This window comes from Cyprinodon variegatus, unplaced genomic scaffold (genome assembly GCF_000732505.1).
Source record: "Cyprinodon variegatus isolate N-32 unplaced genomic scaffold, C_variegatus-1.0 Scaffold1002, whole genome shotgun sequence".
Classification (NCBI taxonomy): Eukaryota; Metazoa; Chordata; class Actinopteri; order Cyprinodontiformes; family Cyprinodontidae; genus Cyprinodon; species Cyprinodon variegatus.
In genome coordinates this window covers 175,366-192,772 of record NW_015151455.1, presented here as the reverse complement: position 1 = coordinate 192,772, position 17,407 = coordinate 175,366, and the positions used below count along the sequence as shown (strand labels likewise).

General features: G+C 38.7%; 1 protein-coding gene across 2 annotated transcripts in view; it reads left to right on the top strand.

Moving 5' to 3' along the window:
* The first annotated feature begins 994 nt into the window (after nt 1-994).
* The window catches only part of prex1 (phosphatidylinositol-3,4,5-trisphosphate-dependent Rac exchange factor 1), a 116,217-nt gene continuing 99,804 nt past the window's right edge, over nt 995-17,407 (top strand). For both annotated transcript variants that reach the window (XM_015399284.1, XM_015399283.1), the window contains exon 1: nt 995-1,340. In XM_015399284.1, the coding sequence (XP_015254770.1) occupies nt 1,197-1,340 (144 nt within the window). In that variant the 5' untranslated portion in view covers nt 995-1,196. The remainder of the gene's footprint in view (nt 1,341-17,407) is intronic.

Genomic DNA, 17,407 nt, shown 5'->3' with positions numbered 1-17,407 from the left:
AAAGTCAGAATTGCAAGATAAAAAGTCAGAATTTTGAGAAAAAAGTCAGAATTTTAACAAAGAAAGTACAAATTCTAAAATTAAAGTCAGAATTTTGAGAAAAACAGTCAGAATTGTGAGATCAAAAGTCAGAATTTTAAGAAAAAAAGTCAGAATTGTGAGAAAAAAGTCAGAATTTAGAGATTTAAGTGAGAAATCTGACTTTTTTCTCATATTATACTGATATCAAATTAAAAATCAGCTAACTTTTTTATTTTTTTTTCAGTGGCGCTAATCCTCCTCCGTATATGTATAAAGTGTCCTGATCAGTTTTTTTTTTTTTTTTTTTTGTCACCTGGAATAAAATCCCACATCAATAGCCTACCATGTTTAGGCCATTTCTTTCTCCTATATGTGCACCTATGGTTTTTACCACCAGGGGGCGCTTTTCTTTTACATTTCTTTCACCAAGCTGCTTCTAATCTAAATGAGAATTAGAGAAAAATAAATAACTACACAACTAATATGAAGGTCCACGATTTACATAAATCCATTAAAAATAATCTTAATATTTCCTTTATAAATATTAAGATATAGTTTTAAGGGATAAATGAATAAATTCCCAACTAAATAATAAATGTTTAGCGTCAAAAGTGTTATGTTAACTGAGAAAATTACTTTTTAAAGAGCAAAAAAAATAAATAAAAAAAAAAATGAAAAGATGGTAGTTTGACATAAAATGATTTTCTTTCCTGAGATATTTTTTTTATGCATGTTTTTTTTTTTTTGTATGAAAGGTACATATTTTTCTTTAACTCCCGGGGATAACCACGGTTGTTCAATGTTAATCAGTTTACTTCATTATCACAGCTTTAGTGATGGAGGCTTTAGGTGTGACATACAGCTGTTTGTTTTAGTTGAGCGTGAGCTCATTACGAGCAGAGGTGCCTCCCCCCTTCCTCCCCTTTCCTCCCCTTCCTCCTCCTCCTCCTCCTCCTCCGCTGGTGCTGCTACCACCACCAGGCTCTCTCCGCTCATGGTTTGCTTACTTTCCTCCTGAACTTTCCTCTCAGAGCTCATGTTGTCTCAGCTTTTTGAGAACTTGCTCCTGCAGGATGGACTGACACACCACCCCTGTTAAGAGTGCGGATACTTCAAAGAGAAGGCGCGTGTTGTGTTTTCCTGTTCAAAGAGCGCGCGACCTGCTTTTCCCCATCATGGAAGAGGACGACGGGCATCAGGAGAACGGGATCCACGTCTCCAAGGACTCGGACCGACAGCAGCGGCTCAGGCTCTGCGTTCTCAACGAAATCCTGAACACAGAGAGGGACTATGTCCGGACGCTCCTCTTCCTTCAGTCGGTGAGTTTGACATCTACAGGGTGTCTCTCTGGGTGCCACTGCTGTTAACGGTACAAAGCAGAACCCACGCGCTCAGCACCACCGACTACCTGTCTTCCACTTAGGCAGATAGGAATCTGATGTTTTGGTTTCAAAAAATGAGTAAAAGTTTAATTGATGGAGCTGAGCCGCTCGTGATCCGAGCCTTGAAACTGTTGTGCACTGGTTCCTGTTCTTCACTCTGGGTCCCTTTGCTTCATCTCCATCTAATGCATGCATTAAAAACAAGAAAACATAAAAAAAATAAGATGTTTCTTATTAAACTGTGCATGGGCTTAAACTACAAAAGAGAATCTCTTTGTTAGATCATCTCAGTTTAGATTAACCACAAGTCGATTATGCAAGAAAATCAAACAAATACAAAGATTGTCACAATTTGTGCACTATTTTAAGATCTGAATTAAATGCATAGGTGTATCAACCACCTGATATGCCAATTAATTTAATTCAAATCTGAAAATGAGGCACAAATTGTGACAATCTTTGTATTTGTTTGATTTTCTTGCATAATCGACTTGTGGTTAATCTAACATACAAAGATGGTCACAATTTCTGCATCATTTTCAGATTTGAATCAAATGAATAGGTGTTTCAGGTGGTTTTTAGTGTTTAGTTGCTGTGGGTTTCATTAATTGGGTGGAAAATCGATTGAAATTGGCCCCTGATTGGTGCATCACACCTCTCCATCCTCTCCATGGTGTGTTTAAGGCTCAGGTTCGATTTGCAAAAATACATAGATGATCACAGCCATTCAGCTCCAGCTCCACGCCTTCCCTTAGACTGAGATAAGAATCCCTTTTCAGCACTTTCCCATGTCGGGATTGTGCGGTAGCTGCTTCCTGAATGAATAAACCGGCGGTCTTTTATTTTTTCTTTCTTTCAGCATTTGGTTTGCTTCCCACCTGCAGGTGGTTTTTCATTCCATCACTTCTCGCTGTCGCCTTTCATTTACCTTCTGCCATGTCACCTCAGGTACTTGTTTATTGTGGATGGGCCCCTGTGTGGTCTGCATAAAACATCTTTATTATGATACAATGCTAACTGCTGAAGGCAAATTCCCCTCTTTTCCAGCCCACCCCTCTGTACCAAAAAGTCAAAGGTCAGGCTTAGATGCAAAGCCTGAGCCTCAAGCAAACAGACTATTTAGTTCCTCTCCTTCGGCACCCTGCTGACTGGAAAGCAGAGACTAGTTGTTATCATTCTTAACTCGGGATAAGTGATGCATTTATTAGCATTCTGGTGATTCCTGTGAATCCTTGCTTTTTTTCCTGTTTGAAACATCTGGCAGATATTTGTCAAGCTCTGCATTTGTTCCTTCTTTCCTCTGCGCTGTTGCATGTGAAGGACTTCCTTAATGTTTTTTTTCTTTGTCTGCAGAGGAGTGTTTTGTCACCCCTGACTAAAAAAAAACAAAAACAAAAAAAAAAACCCTGCTGAAATGATGGAAATCCACTCGTATCCCGTGCTTGAAGTTTTCACATTTACCTTTTTTTGGGAGGCAATCAGTTCTTTGATAAACCAAACGATGCGTGATGCCTTCTCAGCTGCAAGTCAGACGGCACTGCAGAGGGTTATGTTGTGACCTAGATCACACCTCTGAACCCAAATCGAGCAGAACAACAATGACTAAACCTCCAAACTCTCCACAGAGGCATCTGGGAGGAGTATGATGACAGAACTGGAAAGAAAAACTGATGCCAGGATGAACTAAAGCAGATTTTCAGGAAAAAAACCAAAACAACTTAATAAGCATCAGCGAGTTTTATTTATTTCATTGCTTTGACCTGATGGCTTCTTTATTTGTGTGCTGCATGGAAAGGTAACACCTGAAAATACCCACCAACACCTCTGCCAACCTTTTGCATAGCTTTGTCACCATCGGGCTCACTGTGGTGTTGATAAGGGACTCTAGCTGTGAGAGCTCACAGCATATGGTTTCAGTAAAGATAAAGTATGGATCAGGCTTTGGGGGGTGGGAACAATGGGAATCTGCAGAGCCAAGAGAGTAAAGCATTGATAGGGGATGAAAACAAAGCAGCCATCATAGATTTATTATTGTTCTTTAATGATTTTACTTCATCCTGAACGTCAAGTAGAGGATATTTTAGTTTTATCCAAACTCAAACCAAATTGTTCACATTGAAAGTTTCCCAAAGAAGCGAGAGTAAAAACGATGCGTTCGCCTTTAAGTTTGTTTTGTTTGTATTTTTTCTTCTCAAGCCATCGGTGCCACAGCGTGTCCTTCATGCTGAACGCTGGTGAAGTCTGTAAAATCTGATAATGTGGAACTAACGCTGTGATGCGACTGACGGGGCTTCAGCTGCGGCGGAGGAATCCGTTTGCTCATCGTGTTTTTAAAGAACTCTTTTACTGTACATCCCCCCTTTAGAAAAAGACATAAATATCAACTGGTTTCTGTAGAGTCCCTTTGCTTTCTTTCTCCTCCGCCCTGTTCGTGTTGTTTACTGTTAGGGGGTTTTGACTATTTAGAATTAGACAACTTTTATTGTTATTTTGTACGGCTTTCAGAACATTTTCATTCCATTACAGCAGCATTACAAACTGGACAGCAGTTCATTCCAGTATTTAGAGCCTTTTTACCAACCTTGGGGACCTCAAACCCCTGCGCTTCACTACTTTCCTTTTAACAGAGCGATACAACTCATTATTCAGGTGTTAGTTAAGCTTTAGCAAACATTATGCTATGAAAACAAACTGTTATTTTCTTACATTTAATTCAAACAGCTTTAGCTTGATTAAATTAAAGGATGGGACTCATTCAGTTTCTATTATTTCCAAAAAAAACAACAAAAAAACAAAACAAACAAAAGCAACTACAATTGTGTTTTCAAGTATGAGGATAACCTGATGCCTTCTTTCAGCCAGCTGCCGGGCAGTGTGTGGCTAGAACTAATCTAAAGGGTTGCACTGTAGCACTCTATGTTCTGTAAAGACAGAAAACTCTGGGAACTTGGGAGGTTTAAACTTTAAACCGCAGTAACAGTAGGATGGGAAAGTTTAACCCAAACAAAGTCAAAGCCGCGGCGTGAGTCGCTGACCAGCGCTGAAACATGGAGGAGGCGGTTATCCTACCCAGCGTCGGCCCTCTCAGCTGTTCCGTATGTCTCTCATCCCCTGACCATTACCAGCCCCAAGCAGCTCATCCGGGATGTTGGGAGGAAAGAGAGGAAGGATGGAAAAGGGTTAAAATGAGCCGTCATTATCGCCGCGGATCTTTAAAATCTGTTAAGTTCTGAGCAGAGTGACGAGAGTCTGACAGAAACGGCTTATCTAGTTTTTTTAATGTCAAGTTTTAGGTGTTAACTTCTGTCTACAGCTTTAGTTGTGACCCCCCCTCCCCCCCACCACCACACATACACTCTGCTAGTGTGTGAACAGATCGCTGCTTAGTGCCACAGATTTGTGGGGATTTTCTCTATTGGGCACGGCTTTGCTGATGCGATCCAGCCAAGTGGATTTTCCCCACTCAGGATCCACCAGAATTTAGGCTGCTTGACACGAACACGGTCACCAGCGTCATACCTGCTGGACTTCAGGGGTTTTCCTTTCAAACCATAAACAAACATGGCTGTGGTCACTGTGAATTTCTTGGGTTATTTTATTTTTTTTTAACCACAGTAACCCTGGTTTCTCCTCCTGTAGGAGCGACAGTGGACATGTGTGTTTTTGGTGTGAGACAGAAAGGATCTGAGTGACCAGGAAGGTGATGTAGGATAATAGGAAACATCTGGAAATCCTGCCAACTGTGACCTTTGCTTGGGGCCACACACACAGCGGAGATTAGTGTTCTAATGCTGATGTGTGAATGAACCATTCTGGGTTTTTTGGTGCCTGGCTGTCAAGCATGGATCAGTAACATGGATCCATCTAGGCTGGGTTCTTCCTGCACACTGCTGGGCAGCTTTATGAAAAGGGACTGATTTACTGTCCCCTCTATTACAAGAAAAACCAACATGGTCTAAAATAAAGTAAATATTTCTTCAAATTTGTATTATCAGCCCTTAATTTAAGTAGGTTAATAGATGATCTGAGCTGTTTTACTTATAACATAAGGGGAGAAAAAAAAAAACTAAAAATCAACTGATACAGGCTTTTTAAGGCTAGCCCAAATATTTAACCAATCACAGATATGTGCTGTTGATATTTGTGGGCCAAGTTTTGAGGCCAATATAAGTTTCTCTTCCTTCATTTGCATAATAAAAGATTTCAACAAAAAAAAAGATAAGTTATTGAACAAACAAATGAAACGGCAATAGGCTTGTCTTCAAGGAAATCTCAAAACATGGCAGCTGAATGCACTAATGAATCGGCCAATGCACGCACGTATTAGACAATACCCATACAAGAAAGATAAAAAATCTTAAATTGACCAAAATATCGGCTGGCAGATGTATCGGTCTATCTCTCTCTCTATTTTTGTGGCAGTGCTGATTTAAATTTATGCTCGTTTCATGCACATCATGAGGTTGAACACTGCTGGACTGTCTCTGTCATGTCGTCACACTGGGTCTGTCTCTATGCAACCCTTGCTGTTGTTTATACGGGACTGGCCAAGCAAACAGGATGACACGTGCACCGGTCCGTACACAAACACAACAAGTCATCCAGTCGATGCAGAGGAAGACAGACATACAGGAAGCCAGCCTTGAGCTTCCTCCACGAGCTCTAGCATGTGTCATACCTCCTATTTCCTCTTTTTTTTTTGTTGAAGACCCTTTTATGTTTTGCCACTCCTGCCCTCCCCACTCTGTGGGAAAGACCAGCATTGAATTTCTCTTGGCTAGAGAGTATAAATAGCTCCAGATTCTACATCTCTTCTATACCACAACACTGGTGGTTACAGCTCGCTGCAGTCGGATAAACACAAAGAGGGGGGGGCTGAACTGCAACCTGTTGCATTTTAACAGAACGTAGAGCAGCTACTCTTCCCATCCACAGGGCTTTTGAGGGGGGTCTTTATTTTAATTAAACTCTGCTTCTTATGTGCATTACCTGCAAATCAGATTAATGAACGGTGCAACTGATGCAAACTTATTTTAACATCCCTTAACTTTTGGACATTTAGTGATTTATGGTGAAAGAGCTGTACCAGCCAGACTCACTATAAAGCAGCAGGGAGGTAATTGACTGTTTCCAACTTAATCTTTCTGTGCTTTTTATAGTCATGTGTGTTGATAAGCCATTTCTTTAAGGCATGAGAATGCAGTAGGAATTTTAAGCATTCAAGTTAACAAGTCTGAGCCACTGTTAGACCCAAAGGCATGATGTAAAAGAAAAAAAAAAATTGGGGGAAAACACTCTCCTCCCCCACCGACTCCTAAGGAGATGCTTGCAGGTTCTTGCTGCTGTAAGTTGGCACAGTAGAAACTCAATTTCAGTTAACCGCAGTTGGAGAAAGTAACGTTCTTCTTGCTCATAATGAAAAAGGCGGCGCTACAGGGAACAAGACAGTCATAATCTCTCAGTCTCAAAAATTAAGGTTATGTAATGTCAGGACTGAATGATGGTTGTTTGGGAGACAAACGGTAAAAATGTTTCATTGAGCAGGGAGATTATACATTAATCCACCTGGACTAAGTTGTAAATTCATGAGGAAATGAGGTCCTTGTTGTTGGATGGAGTTTAAAGATCTACTTCCTCAGTGAGGCTTAAAGTGGTGATTGGGTGGAAATGATGGAGACTCTGCAAGTTCCAAGTTTCTTTATGAACTAAGGAAGCAGGCACATGATTTAGTCACTTCCTCAATGCAACCAGAGATGAGCTGATGAAAGACCTGTAAAATGACAGCAGTCTAAAAAACCCTATAAAATCATTTTTTTTACTCTTGTTTAGCTTTGCACCAAGCTGGAACATACAGTGCTTTGGAGAGAGTATCTAAATCCCTTTGCAACACCTCGTTTGGATGTTATTTAATAGACCGGCAGTAGGTTGAGGGATAAATGGGAGCCAAAAGAATCAGAATCGGAATTTATTTTATTGTAATTGTGCAAAAAAAGCAGAAAGAAATTAGAAAACAGCAGCTCTTAATGGCAAATAAAATAAGAGAATGAATCCTTATTTTAAAACAGATCTTTCCATTACTGCTCCCAGCCATCTCAATACATTAAATTCATGCTGATTTTGCACAGTTTCTATCTTAGTCACTTAAATAACATGCTAGTGTCATTTTGCACATCTCAGGTGTTGCTGCTATTATCGGATATCTACCACTGTAAAAATGTCCACAGCTGTACATTAGTTATTTATTCTTGGGGTGACTGCACAGTATTTATATTTGTGAAAATATATATAAAGCATGTTGTTTATTCTTAAACTCTCTCACTTATTCTGTTATTTTTATGCACTTTTAAGGTCAGCTTTTGCTGTAATGCTTTTGCTGCTGTAACGCCACAATTTCTCTGTTGTGGGACAATAAAAGGGCTTTTTTTTGTTATGGAAAAATGAGCATATAGAAGAGGACAGCCAAAAAAGTATCTTGGGATTAAATAGTACATGTTTTTTTATTTAAATAATACAACACATAGTTGTTCTTTCTTTACTCCGACACCCCTAAAATCCACACTTTAAAGCATGGTGTGGGCATTGTCATGGTCTGGGAATATGTATGCAGATCAGTGTCTGAGAAGATGCAGTGAGCTGCAAACAACCAGAAACTGGGGCTTTACCTTTCAACAGGACAAAAATCCTCATCTTAAGCTGGGCATAAACTGTACAATTTATTTTTTTTCCCTTTTCGGGACGATTTTCTAGTCGTGCAAGAATTTGTCAATTGGCTCGACTTTTAGCCTGATCATGCATGGTGTGGTGTACAGGGGGTAACGAGGAGCGATGAGCTTCTCACGTCCACCTCCCGATCAGGAATCATGACGTCGGAAGAAAATTAAACATAGTTTGAAATTCAGTCAGCCGTGAAATGGAGTTCTTTCTGTAAAATTTACGGAGCGTAGTAGCCACATTTGCTCAGCAATGTCTTTGTCCAAATACATCACCCTTTGTTTTTAGGGCTTTCAGCACACAAGAAATCGTACAGTGTACACTATTGTTCAAAAGTTTGGGGTCACATTGAAATTTTCTTATTTTTTAAGGAAAATCACTGTATTTTTCAATGAAGATAACTTTAAACTAGTCTTAACTTTAAAGAAATTCACCCTATACATTTCTAATGTGGTAAATGACTATTCTAGCTGCAAATGTCTGGTTTTTGGTGCAATATCTACATAGGTGTATAGAGGCCCATTTCCAGGCTCTAACCAGAGTAGAAAAAGAAGTGGGAGGCCGCGTTGCACAACTGAGCAAGAAGATAAGTACATTAGAGTCTCTAGTTTGAGAAACAGACGCCTCACAGGTCCCCAACTGGCATTTTCATTAAATAGTACCCGCAGTAGCCTGTTTGTGCTGTCCTCTGAAGGGAGTAGTACACACCGTTGTAGGAAATTTCTTAGCAATTTCTCACATTGAATAGCCTTCATTTCTAAGAAAAAGAATAGACTGTCGAATTTCAGATGAAAGTTCTCTTTTTTTGGCCATTTTGAGCGTTGCATTGACCCCACAAATGTGATGCTTCAGAAACTCAAAGGAAGGTCAGTTTTTTAGCTTCTGTAACGAGCTAAACTGTTTTCAGACGTGTGAACATGATTGCACAAGGATTTTCTAATCATCAATTAGCCTTCTGAGCCAATGAGCAAACAAATTGTACTATTAGAAGACTGGAGTGATAGTTGCTGGAAATGGGCCTCTATACACCATGTAGATATTACACCAAAAACCAGATATTTGCAGCTAGAATAGTCATTTACCACATTAGCAATGTATATAGTGTATTTCTTTAAAGTTATGACTAGTTTAAAATTATCTTCATTGAAAAGTACAGTGTTTTTACTTAAAAAAATAAGGACAAACGTTTGAATGGTAGTGTGTGTCCGGCTTTAGAATGGCCTAGTCAAAGTAATTCTCCCTTCTTTTAGCTTTACTCTGGAAAGAGGCATAGCATTTTTTAATTGAGTTAAGATAATATAGGAAAAAAGATTTACTGACATTTATTTAAAAATTTAGATATTTAAAATATTTTTTTTAACCTTTAAGCTCAGGACACTAGAATTTGAAGACAAAAAAACATAATCTTTAAGTTTTATTAATTTTCTATAAAAGGTGCTAATTTTTATTGGAGCTTAGTGTCACTGTGGCTTTTATTTTGAAGGATTTTTACTGCTGTGGCTCTTAAAATGGTTCAAGTGACACATAGTTGAACTATTTCAGTAAAAATTCCACATTGTTATAGTTTATCCAAGTATTGTTATTTATTTATTTATTTATTTATTTTTGGAACTCCTCAGTAGAAAAAAGACACATATTTTCTGATGTTTGTTTTGATCGAATCAACACTTTGCTGCCTTTTCAAAATCAAATATTTGCACGTATTTTATTACTTTTGTCCCTTGGACGTTATGTTCTGCTCCTGAGGAGGTGGAATATAAAACGACACCAGAAACATTTCAGTGGAAACTCAAACCAGTTGTTTTCAACAATGGTTGCCAAAATGAGAAGCTGGGATAGTATTTGGGTCAGCTGCCTGAGTGTTTTCAGGGCTATAAAAAGACCTTTTTTTTCCAACAAAAAAGGGGTTTTAACCTGCTGCTTTCTGTCTCTAACTGATCAGTGTATGATCTGTAATATCATCCTACAGGTTTTCCCTAAATGACCATTATTGTGTATCCTTAGGCACTAATCATGTCTTTGCCACCACCTATTCTCCACAGATGTGCAGACTGTTTATGTCTACCCAGTTAAATACCAGGTGTGGCGCATTTCTAGCTTTGATTTCTTTATGTTAACTTTTAAAAATCTTTTCTTCTTCAGGGGTGATGGGTCTGCTGGAGGTGCATGGTTCCATATATCTCTTTGTCCTCGTGGGTTTGTTGTAGGTGCACGTCACTCTGACATCTCACGCGGCACCTTATTTCCCACACTGTGATTCAGTCTGTCGACTTCACGTCTGTCGGCCCCCAAAAAAAACTCATCCAGACCTCCAGATGGCTTTTGCAATCTGGTCCACGATGTTATCTGCAGATCAACACATGTCACCTGTCAACAGGAAGCCACATTGAAAAAAAAGACTCACTGCACAGAACCTTACCCATTGAAACATAATGCTGATTATATTCTACAGCAGTCTCAATAGCTGTCATCGACAGATTATTTTAAAGATTGTACCTTGGCTGTGTACAAAAGAGGCGCACAGCATATTGTGAGAGTCTCGCAAAATTTGCACGCATCGGCCATGTTAAAAGCTATAGAAGACATTTGCTCTAACTGCATCTCAGCAAGAACGACAGCTGGACCATTTTGACATTAAGAATTCTAGGAAATTTGGCATAATTTTGATTATGTGCATCATATTGCCAGTGTGGGCTTGGTGAGGAGGCTGTTAGACAGGAAGTCACTAATTTAGCACTGCATGTCCGTGCTCTGAGATCTCTTACCCCTGTAGTGTTTCGTTTCCGCCCATGTGAGCTTTTCAAAGAACCTTTAAGTTTAAAGTCCTTCAAAGCGGAAGTGAATGAGATGAGGAGCAAGAGAAAAAAGGGCCGAAAAAAAAACCTGGATGGCGCTCAAAGAGGACTTTGTGTTTTGGTGACTGGGTCTGCCAAAGAGAGTTTCTCTTGGAAGACAGTTAGAGACTGGCCGGTGGGCGAAGGAGGAGTGGTGGGAGTTTCTTTTCTGGCGAGTTGAGGAGAGATGTGAATTACAGCTTCTGGGAGAAAGAGAAGCTTGCTATGGTTTGCTGGGGTCCCTCATTGTGGCAACACCACGGGCCTTTTTCTGGCTCCGCTGGTCTCCAGCTACAAAAAGGGGATTTCTTCATTTATTTATTCACTTTCATGCCATGTCGGCCCCAAAGTGGCCCCATTGCCTCTCCAACTGCCCTGTCTCCCTATGTGGCAGGTTACCCCAATCCTCCTCCTGAAAAGAGAGGTGCTTAATGGCTCATTGTTCTGAGCTTGTTGTTGTTTTCTTTGCTTGAGGAAGGGTAGAGAGTTTGGGGCTGGTGACCTGAGGACTGGCATAGAAAAGTCCTGGATCTGTGGATCTGGGATTCAGTCTAAGGGTTTTTTACAGGAGGTGTGGGAACCGCAACAAATTGAAAAGGGGCTCACAGGGCCTGCTGGAAAACTCCCTGACAAGTGCTAGAGCTAGCTCTTGATATACAGGGTCTCTTGTGAGGTGTGTGAACTGAGTGAGAAGGATGAGCGTTGTTGCTGAATGCTGATGTAACCAGCGGTAAAAGGAGTGGAAACCTGGGTAAGATTTGTTCATTTTACCCTCGGCTTTGCTCTCATCACAGAGAACCTGCAGAATCAGATAAATGAGCTGGGAGAAAAACTGTCTGCCTTTTGTTATTCGGAAAGTAAAGTTTGAGCGGGGAATTATTATCAAATCCCCATTAATATCAAAACGCTTGGAACTATTTTATTGGGATTCAGTGATCCATTAAATTATATATATATATATATATATATATATATAAGGATTTTCAATGATTTTTTTCCCCAATAATTGCTTGTTTGGTCAAATTAGGATGAACTGACTTCAGAAAACTCGTATGAAGGAAATTAAAACTATTACTGATAGTTTAATTCCTCCTATCTCTCATCTGTGTTTCAGCCAACTTTAGCGGTTTGGAAATTTTATCAATGATACTGGTGTAAACCCGCCTTCATGGTATCAGTGTAGCACTGTAATATGACCTATGCAATTTATCACATGTATATATAAGTGCTATTGTTCAGGCCCCGCTTAAATGTTGAAAAACAAAGAGACTAGTTGTTATTCTCTCCTGATTTCTGTGAATCTGGCACATTTCAGTGTTTGGGTACTTATTTGAGAAAATCAGGGTCCTGTCTGCCAAAGCTTTATTAACAGAAAAACGTTTATTAACAGACAGAGGTCCGTTTGGACCTGATGTTTACTGAACTTTCCTAACTGTTCTGTAAAAATAAAAAAAGGCAATACTTCTACTTATTTCTCCTCTGGTTTCTTCTTTTTATTACAGCATCAATGCAATAATTAGTGAGTTTAAACTTCGATATTTAGCATTATCAGAATTGATTGAGCCTTTTTCTGGCTGCAGGTATAGGCTGTGTATAGAAGCAGACAGGAAGCCAGCAGGCCTCCTCCTCTTCCCTGTCCGGTGAAGCGAACAGGAAGCCCACCAACATATGGCCCATCTGCATCTTCACACCTTATTTTCTTTCTCCCATTGGCTGTGATAAACCTCAGCATTTAGAAAATCCCCCTGCCCATGCTGACACTTTGGCTTTTGCTGCAATGACATAAAGTTTGGAGTCAAATGCATGAGTCAAGTTATTAAACTGAGAGACAACACGTTAAACGTGAGCTTCAACACGTTTACCTCTATGAATTACCGAATTTAATTGAATTTTTCTGACCTTCCTGCTGTTAGTTGTCATTAACAATTAAAATATCTAACATTTTATATTAACTAGCTTGGTTAGCATTTGTAGCTGCTGGCTAGACATGATATTCTGTGTGCAAACCCTTAACTTAAGTCTAATATAGGGTTGCCATCTCTTGAAAAACGGAATCGTTCAGTATTTAGAAATAGAAGTACCTGTTCCTGTATTTAGTGGAAAAGAAACACTTTGTCCCGTATTTACTGTGAGATTAAAAAATAATCAGTAAAAAGTTAATGGAAAATGAAGAACAAGGGCATGTTAGATACAAAACTTATGGTAAACTTGTTCCCGGGCCCTGTCATGCATTGTGACCAATGAGCTGACCCCATATAGGTAACCATCCAGTATACCCTCATCCCATTGGTCGAGCAAAGTGTTCATGGAGAAGATTGCAGGAGAAAACAGAGCAATATGGGGGACAAATGGACAACTACTCACTGCTGCAAGAACACAGAGTGGAAGTGGAAGAAATAGGCTATCGCTACATAATGTGTCAATGAGCTAATGTTTTTTTGTTTTGTTTTACAACTGTAGCATACAGTCATTGCATTTAAGGGACAAATATGTTTATATATAAGTTTGCACAAGTTTGCTGTTAGAGAAAAATGTGCCCTATTTTTTTATTGTTTTATATTCATTTTTACCATTTGAAGTTAAGCAGGACAGGCTTATGTTTAAGATAATTATTTAATTCAGCAAAGTTTGTGATTTTTTATTAAAGGGAACTGCTGGATAATAATTTGTTTCCCATGTGTTCATGTCACTAACAAATATGCATCTAATTCAATGCAGATTTGAGTCAAATAGTAAAAAAAAATCACCACGCCAGGAAGGGTAAAGGCAATCGAGCAACCCTAGTGTGATATTTCTTAAAATTCACAAATATTTTAAATTCAGTTTGTATCGTTGAAAAGAGGTTAGAAGCTTTAACCCTAACCCAATGAAGGAAAAAGCTTGGACTGTTCCAGTTCTCTTCTTCTTCAAATAAACCTGAGGTCTATTGAAGCAGCTGAATAAACTGCTGACATATCTTTAGAAAAATGTTTTCCTTTCAATAACCAAACTTCATTGCTTCCCTTTACTTTATTTATTGCAATACATGAAGCTAACTTTGAGTCTTCCCTAAGGTAGAACTTCCACACTAAAGAGTGTTGTTGTCTAGCGACCTGATCTTAAGCACAATGTTTTTACTAATTAAATCATTTTTTTGTCAGACTTTTTACCTAACTGGTCACCTGTCAGGTGGAACATGTATTTAATTCACCCAGAAAGTTTATTTTAATCATTAAGCTTAGTTTGTTCCAGCATCACAGCTTTAAAAGTTAACTTTAAAGGCGACGAGTTAAAGGCCAGCCAAGTGTGTCGAGTACTTCCTTTTTCGAAAAAGCCACACATCCCGTTCATGAATGATATCTGCTTCTTTTGTGCTGAGAGGAGGTGCTTCTTTCTGCCAACTGTTTGTTTCTTTCCCTACCAAGCTGAACCACTGCCTGTCACCTGGTAAAAAAAAGAAGCCATTTTCTTTTTTTCTTTTTTTTTTTAATATATATCAGCTTTTGTTCTTTGTGATTGCACTGTTTTCACTTCCTGTTTGACTACCACACAAATGGAGTTAAGTTCACAAACTTCCCTTCTTGCATAATTCGTTTTATTCAGTCTTTTTCTTTTAAAAGAAAAGTCTTCAGCTTCTCTTGTTAAAAAATTGGTGCAGTCTTTACAGAATCCTACAGGAATCCCCAACCTTGGTTCATCCAGCTCGCATCACTTCAGACTTTACATCATTACATGCATTGTATTACTGGCTTGTGTAATTTTTGATGTGCATGCCGTCCCAAAGTGAAGAAAGCAACTTGAATCTGTCGCGTTTGAAGGGTTTTGTGTCCAGAATGTGTTGCATGATTGTGGATCATTCAAAGCAGACTATAAAATGCAGAAGCAGCTTTAGATTACCTCAATTGTGCAAACTCTTACCACACATGTGCCGTTCTTTTGCACTTGTCAGTCAGAGTCCTTAGCAATGTAGAGTTCGTCTGGTGTGAGCTTGCTGACCATTGTCAGTCACATTTCCTGTAGACCTGAGGGTGGAAAAAAAAACAAACAGTATGTTTGTTGCTTCTTTGTTAGCATTAAAAATGCTAACAAAGAAGCAGCTTCTGGGAAATTGGACTTGATTAGAATTGCTCCTTGCTATGTTTCTAGATTTTACAGTTCTGTCCAAAAAATTTCATGTCTTTTTTAGTGTTTTTCCCATTTAGATATTTTAAAACTTTGGAATTAAATTTGTCAGGGTTTCTGCGGGTCATTAAAAATTATTAAAAGTCATTAAATTATAACGTTTTCTATCTTTTTTTGCGATTACAGCAGCCAGTCTTTTGGAAGTTTACCTTACCAGCTTTAGGCATCTAGAGGTGTATATCTCTCCCCTTTCTTTGTTTCCCTTTCTTTGACCTCATGCTGTTTAATTAAATTACTGCAATTTTCTGGTCATTTCTCAGAATATTTTAATATTTGGACCTGGATTTTGGGCCTTTCTAAGTTGGATAGCTATAAAACGATGTTTTGTAGCTCAGGCTCAATTTTTTCACTTATAATCCTTTCCTGTAATAAATAAATAAATCATTTTTTCAACATTGCAACCTGTCTACTGATGAGGAGCATTCCCATATCATGATGCTGCCACTGTCATGTTAAAGTCTGGTATATATGAAGATGGTATGATGCACATTGTTATTTCTCTCCTTAAAATATATTTTTCCTGCAGGCCAACAGCTGCCTCTGTTTGTTTTTCACCAAGAAGTAGAGATGAAATTAAATGCAGTAAACTCATTTTATAATTAATGTGACCTCCGGATTTTATGTGAAGGTTTCACAGTATAAACAATTTCATTGAAAAAAAACTGCATGTTTTCCCAGATCATTATACAAAACATCTTTTTTTTTGTTCAAACTTTACAATTATATCTGTTAAAGTTTGGATATTATCAACATTAGATGAAGTGGTCACATTTTATTGCGCTCTCTGTGACTCTCAGTTTTCTAGTGGTTGACATTTGGATAATACCTGCTTATACCTGGAAGGTTTTAATGACTTCCCTGAGAGTATTTGTGTCATAATTGGGTTTAAAGTGTATGGATTTTATTGGCGCTGTTATGAAAACTGTACAGTTACCGAGCAACAGGAAGAATCTGATGGATGACAGCTAATAAGCTACGAGAATACATTTTTTTTTTTTTTAGCCCAGTTTTGCAAACTGAAGAGGAATGGCGATCGCTAAGGATGTTACTAGCATTTAAATCTGAAGTTGCAAAGTCTTCTGTGCAACTTTCAAGTGCCTTCTTCCGCTGCAGAGGATGCTGTACTTCCCTGGGTACACCACAATGACAATCCTTGGTGTATTTTGTCAAATGCTGTTGTAATTGGCAGCTGCTTTGTGGTCTAATAAGGAGCTTCATGGTTTTGTTACTCGTCTCCCTTGGGATTACATCATGTGTGTAGTTTCCCTTTCCAACAGCCCGTCACCCTTCCTGGCAAGAGACCATCATGTGTAATATCTTTGTTTTGCTCCATGCTGCAGCTGAGCCCCGTCTAAGCCTTTCTGACTCATTAGTGTGAATCCTAGGGTATCAAAAAATGAATTTGTGTCCCATCTGACCAAGCATTATTATCGCACTGATTGATGTCTTTGCTATTTTTAGCTTCTGGTAACAAGGCACCTTAGACAGGCAACATGAGCTGCAGGGAAGAGAAGGCTGTAACACACACAGGTGCCTCCAGATGCAGTTTGAATGCTGCAAAAAAAGAAAAAAACAACTATTGGTTGGTCAGTTAAAAAATATTTAACTGTTAAGTTTAATAAAGTACTGTCTCTTGCAGCCCTTTTGAGCTTGATGCAAGATTTCTTTTGTATTGTTGAGAGTTTTGAAGTGTTAAAAACAGACTTAGATTAGATTAGATTATTAAACAAGAACAACAATGATAATAATTACAGAGGATTAAAGGCTTTGCAGAAAATACGGTACATGTCAGTCATGCTGTGTCTTTAAAGTTAGAAATTCTTTGGATGTCATCATTCCCAATGTCAATTAAAGGTTTAGACATTCTGGAAGGTTCTATGCACAAAGGAGAAAGGATGAAAACTGAAAATGGTGAACTTTGTCTGCCTAAACTTTGTTTTCTAATCTGTTAGTGTAAATATGTCTGTCTGGGCTAAGACATATTCAGTTTATTTATATAGCGCCAATTAACAACACGTCATCTCAAGGCAATTTACAATTCAACCAGATCATACAGTGAAATTGATTCTAACTTTTCTGTCTAAGGAAAACCAGTTGATTGCATCAATTCATTGACTCAAATGCAATCCCTCACACTAAGCATGCTTGTAATGACAGTGGAGAGGAAAAACTCCCTTTTAACAGGAAGAAACCTCCAGCGGAACCCGACTCAGTGTAAGCGGTGATACAGAGGAAGACATGCAAAAAAAAACAGAAAAAAAACCTTACTATTAGAGACTTCCTGTCAAGGTTCTAATA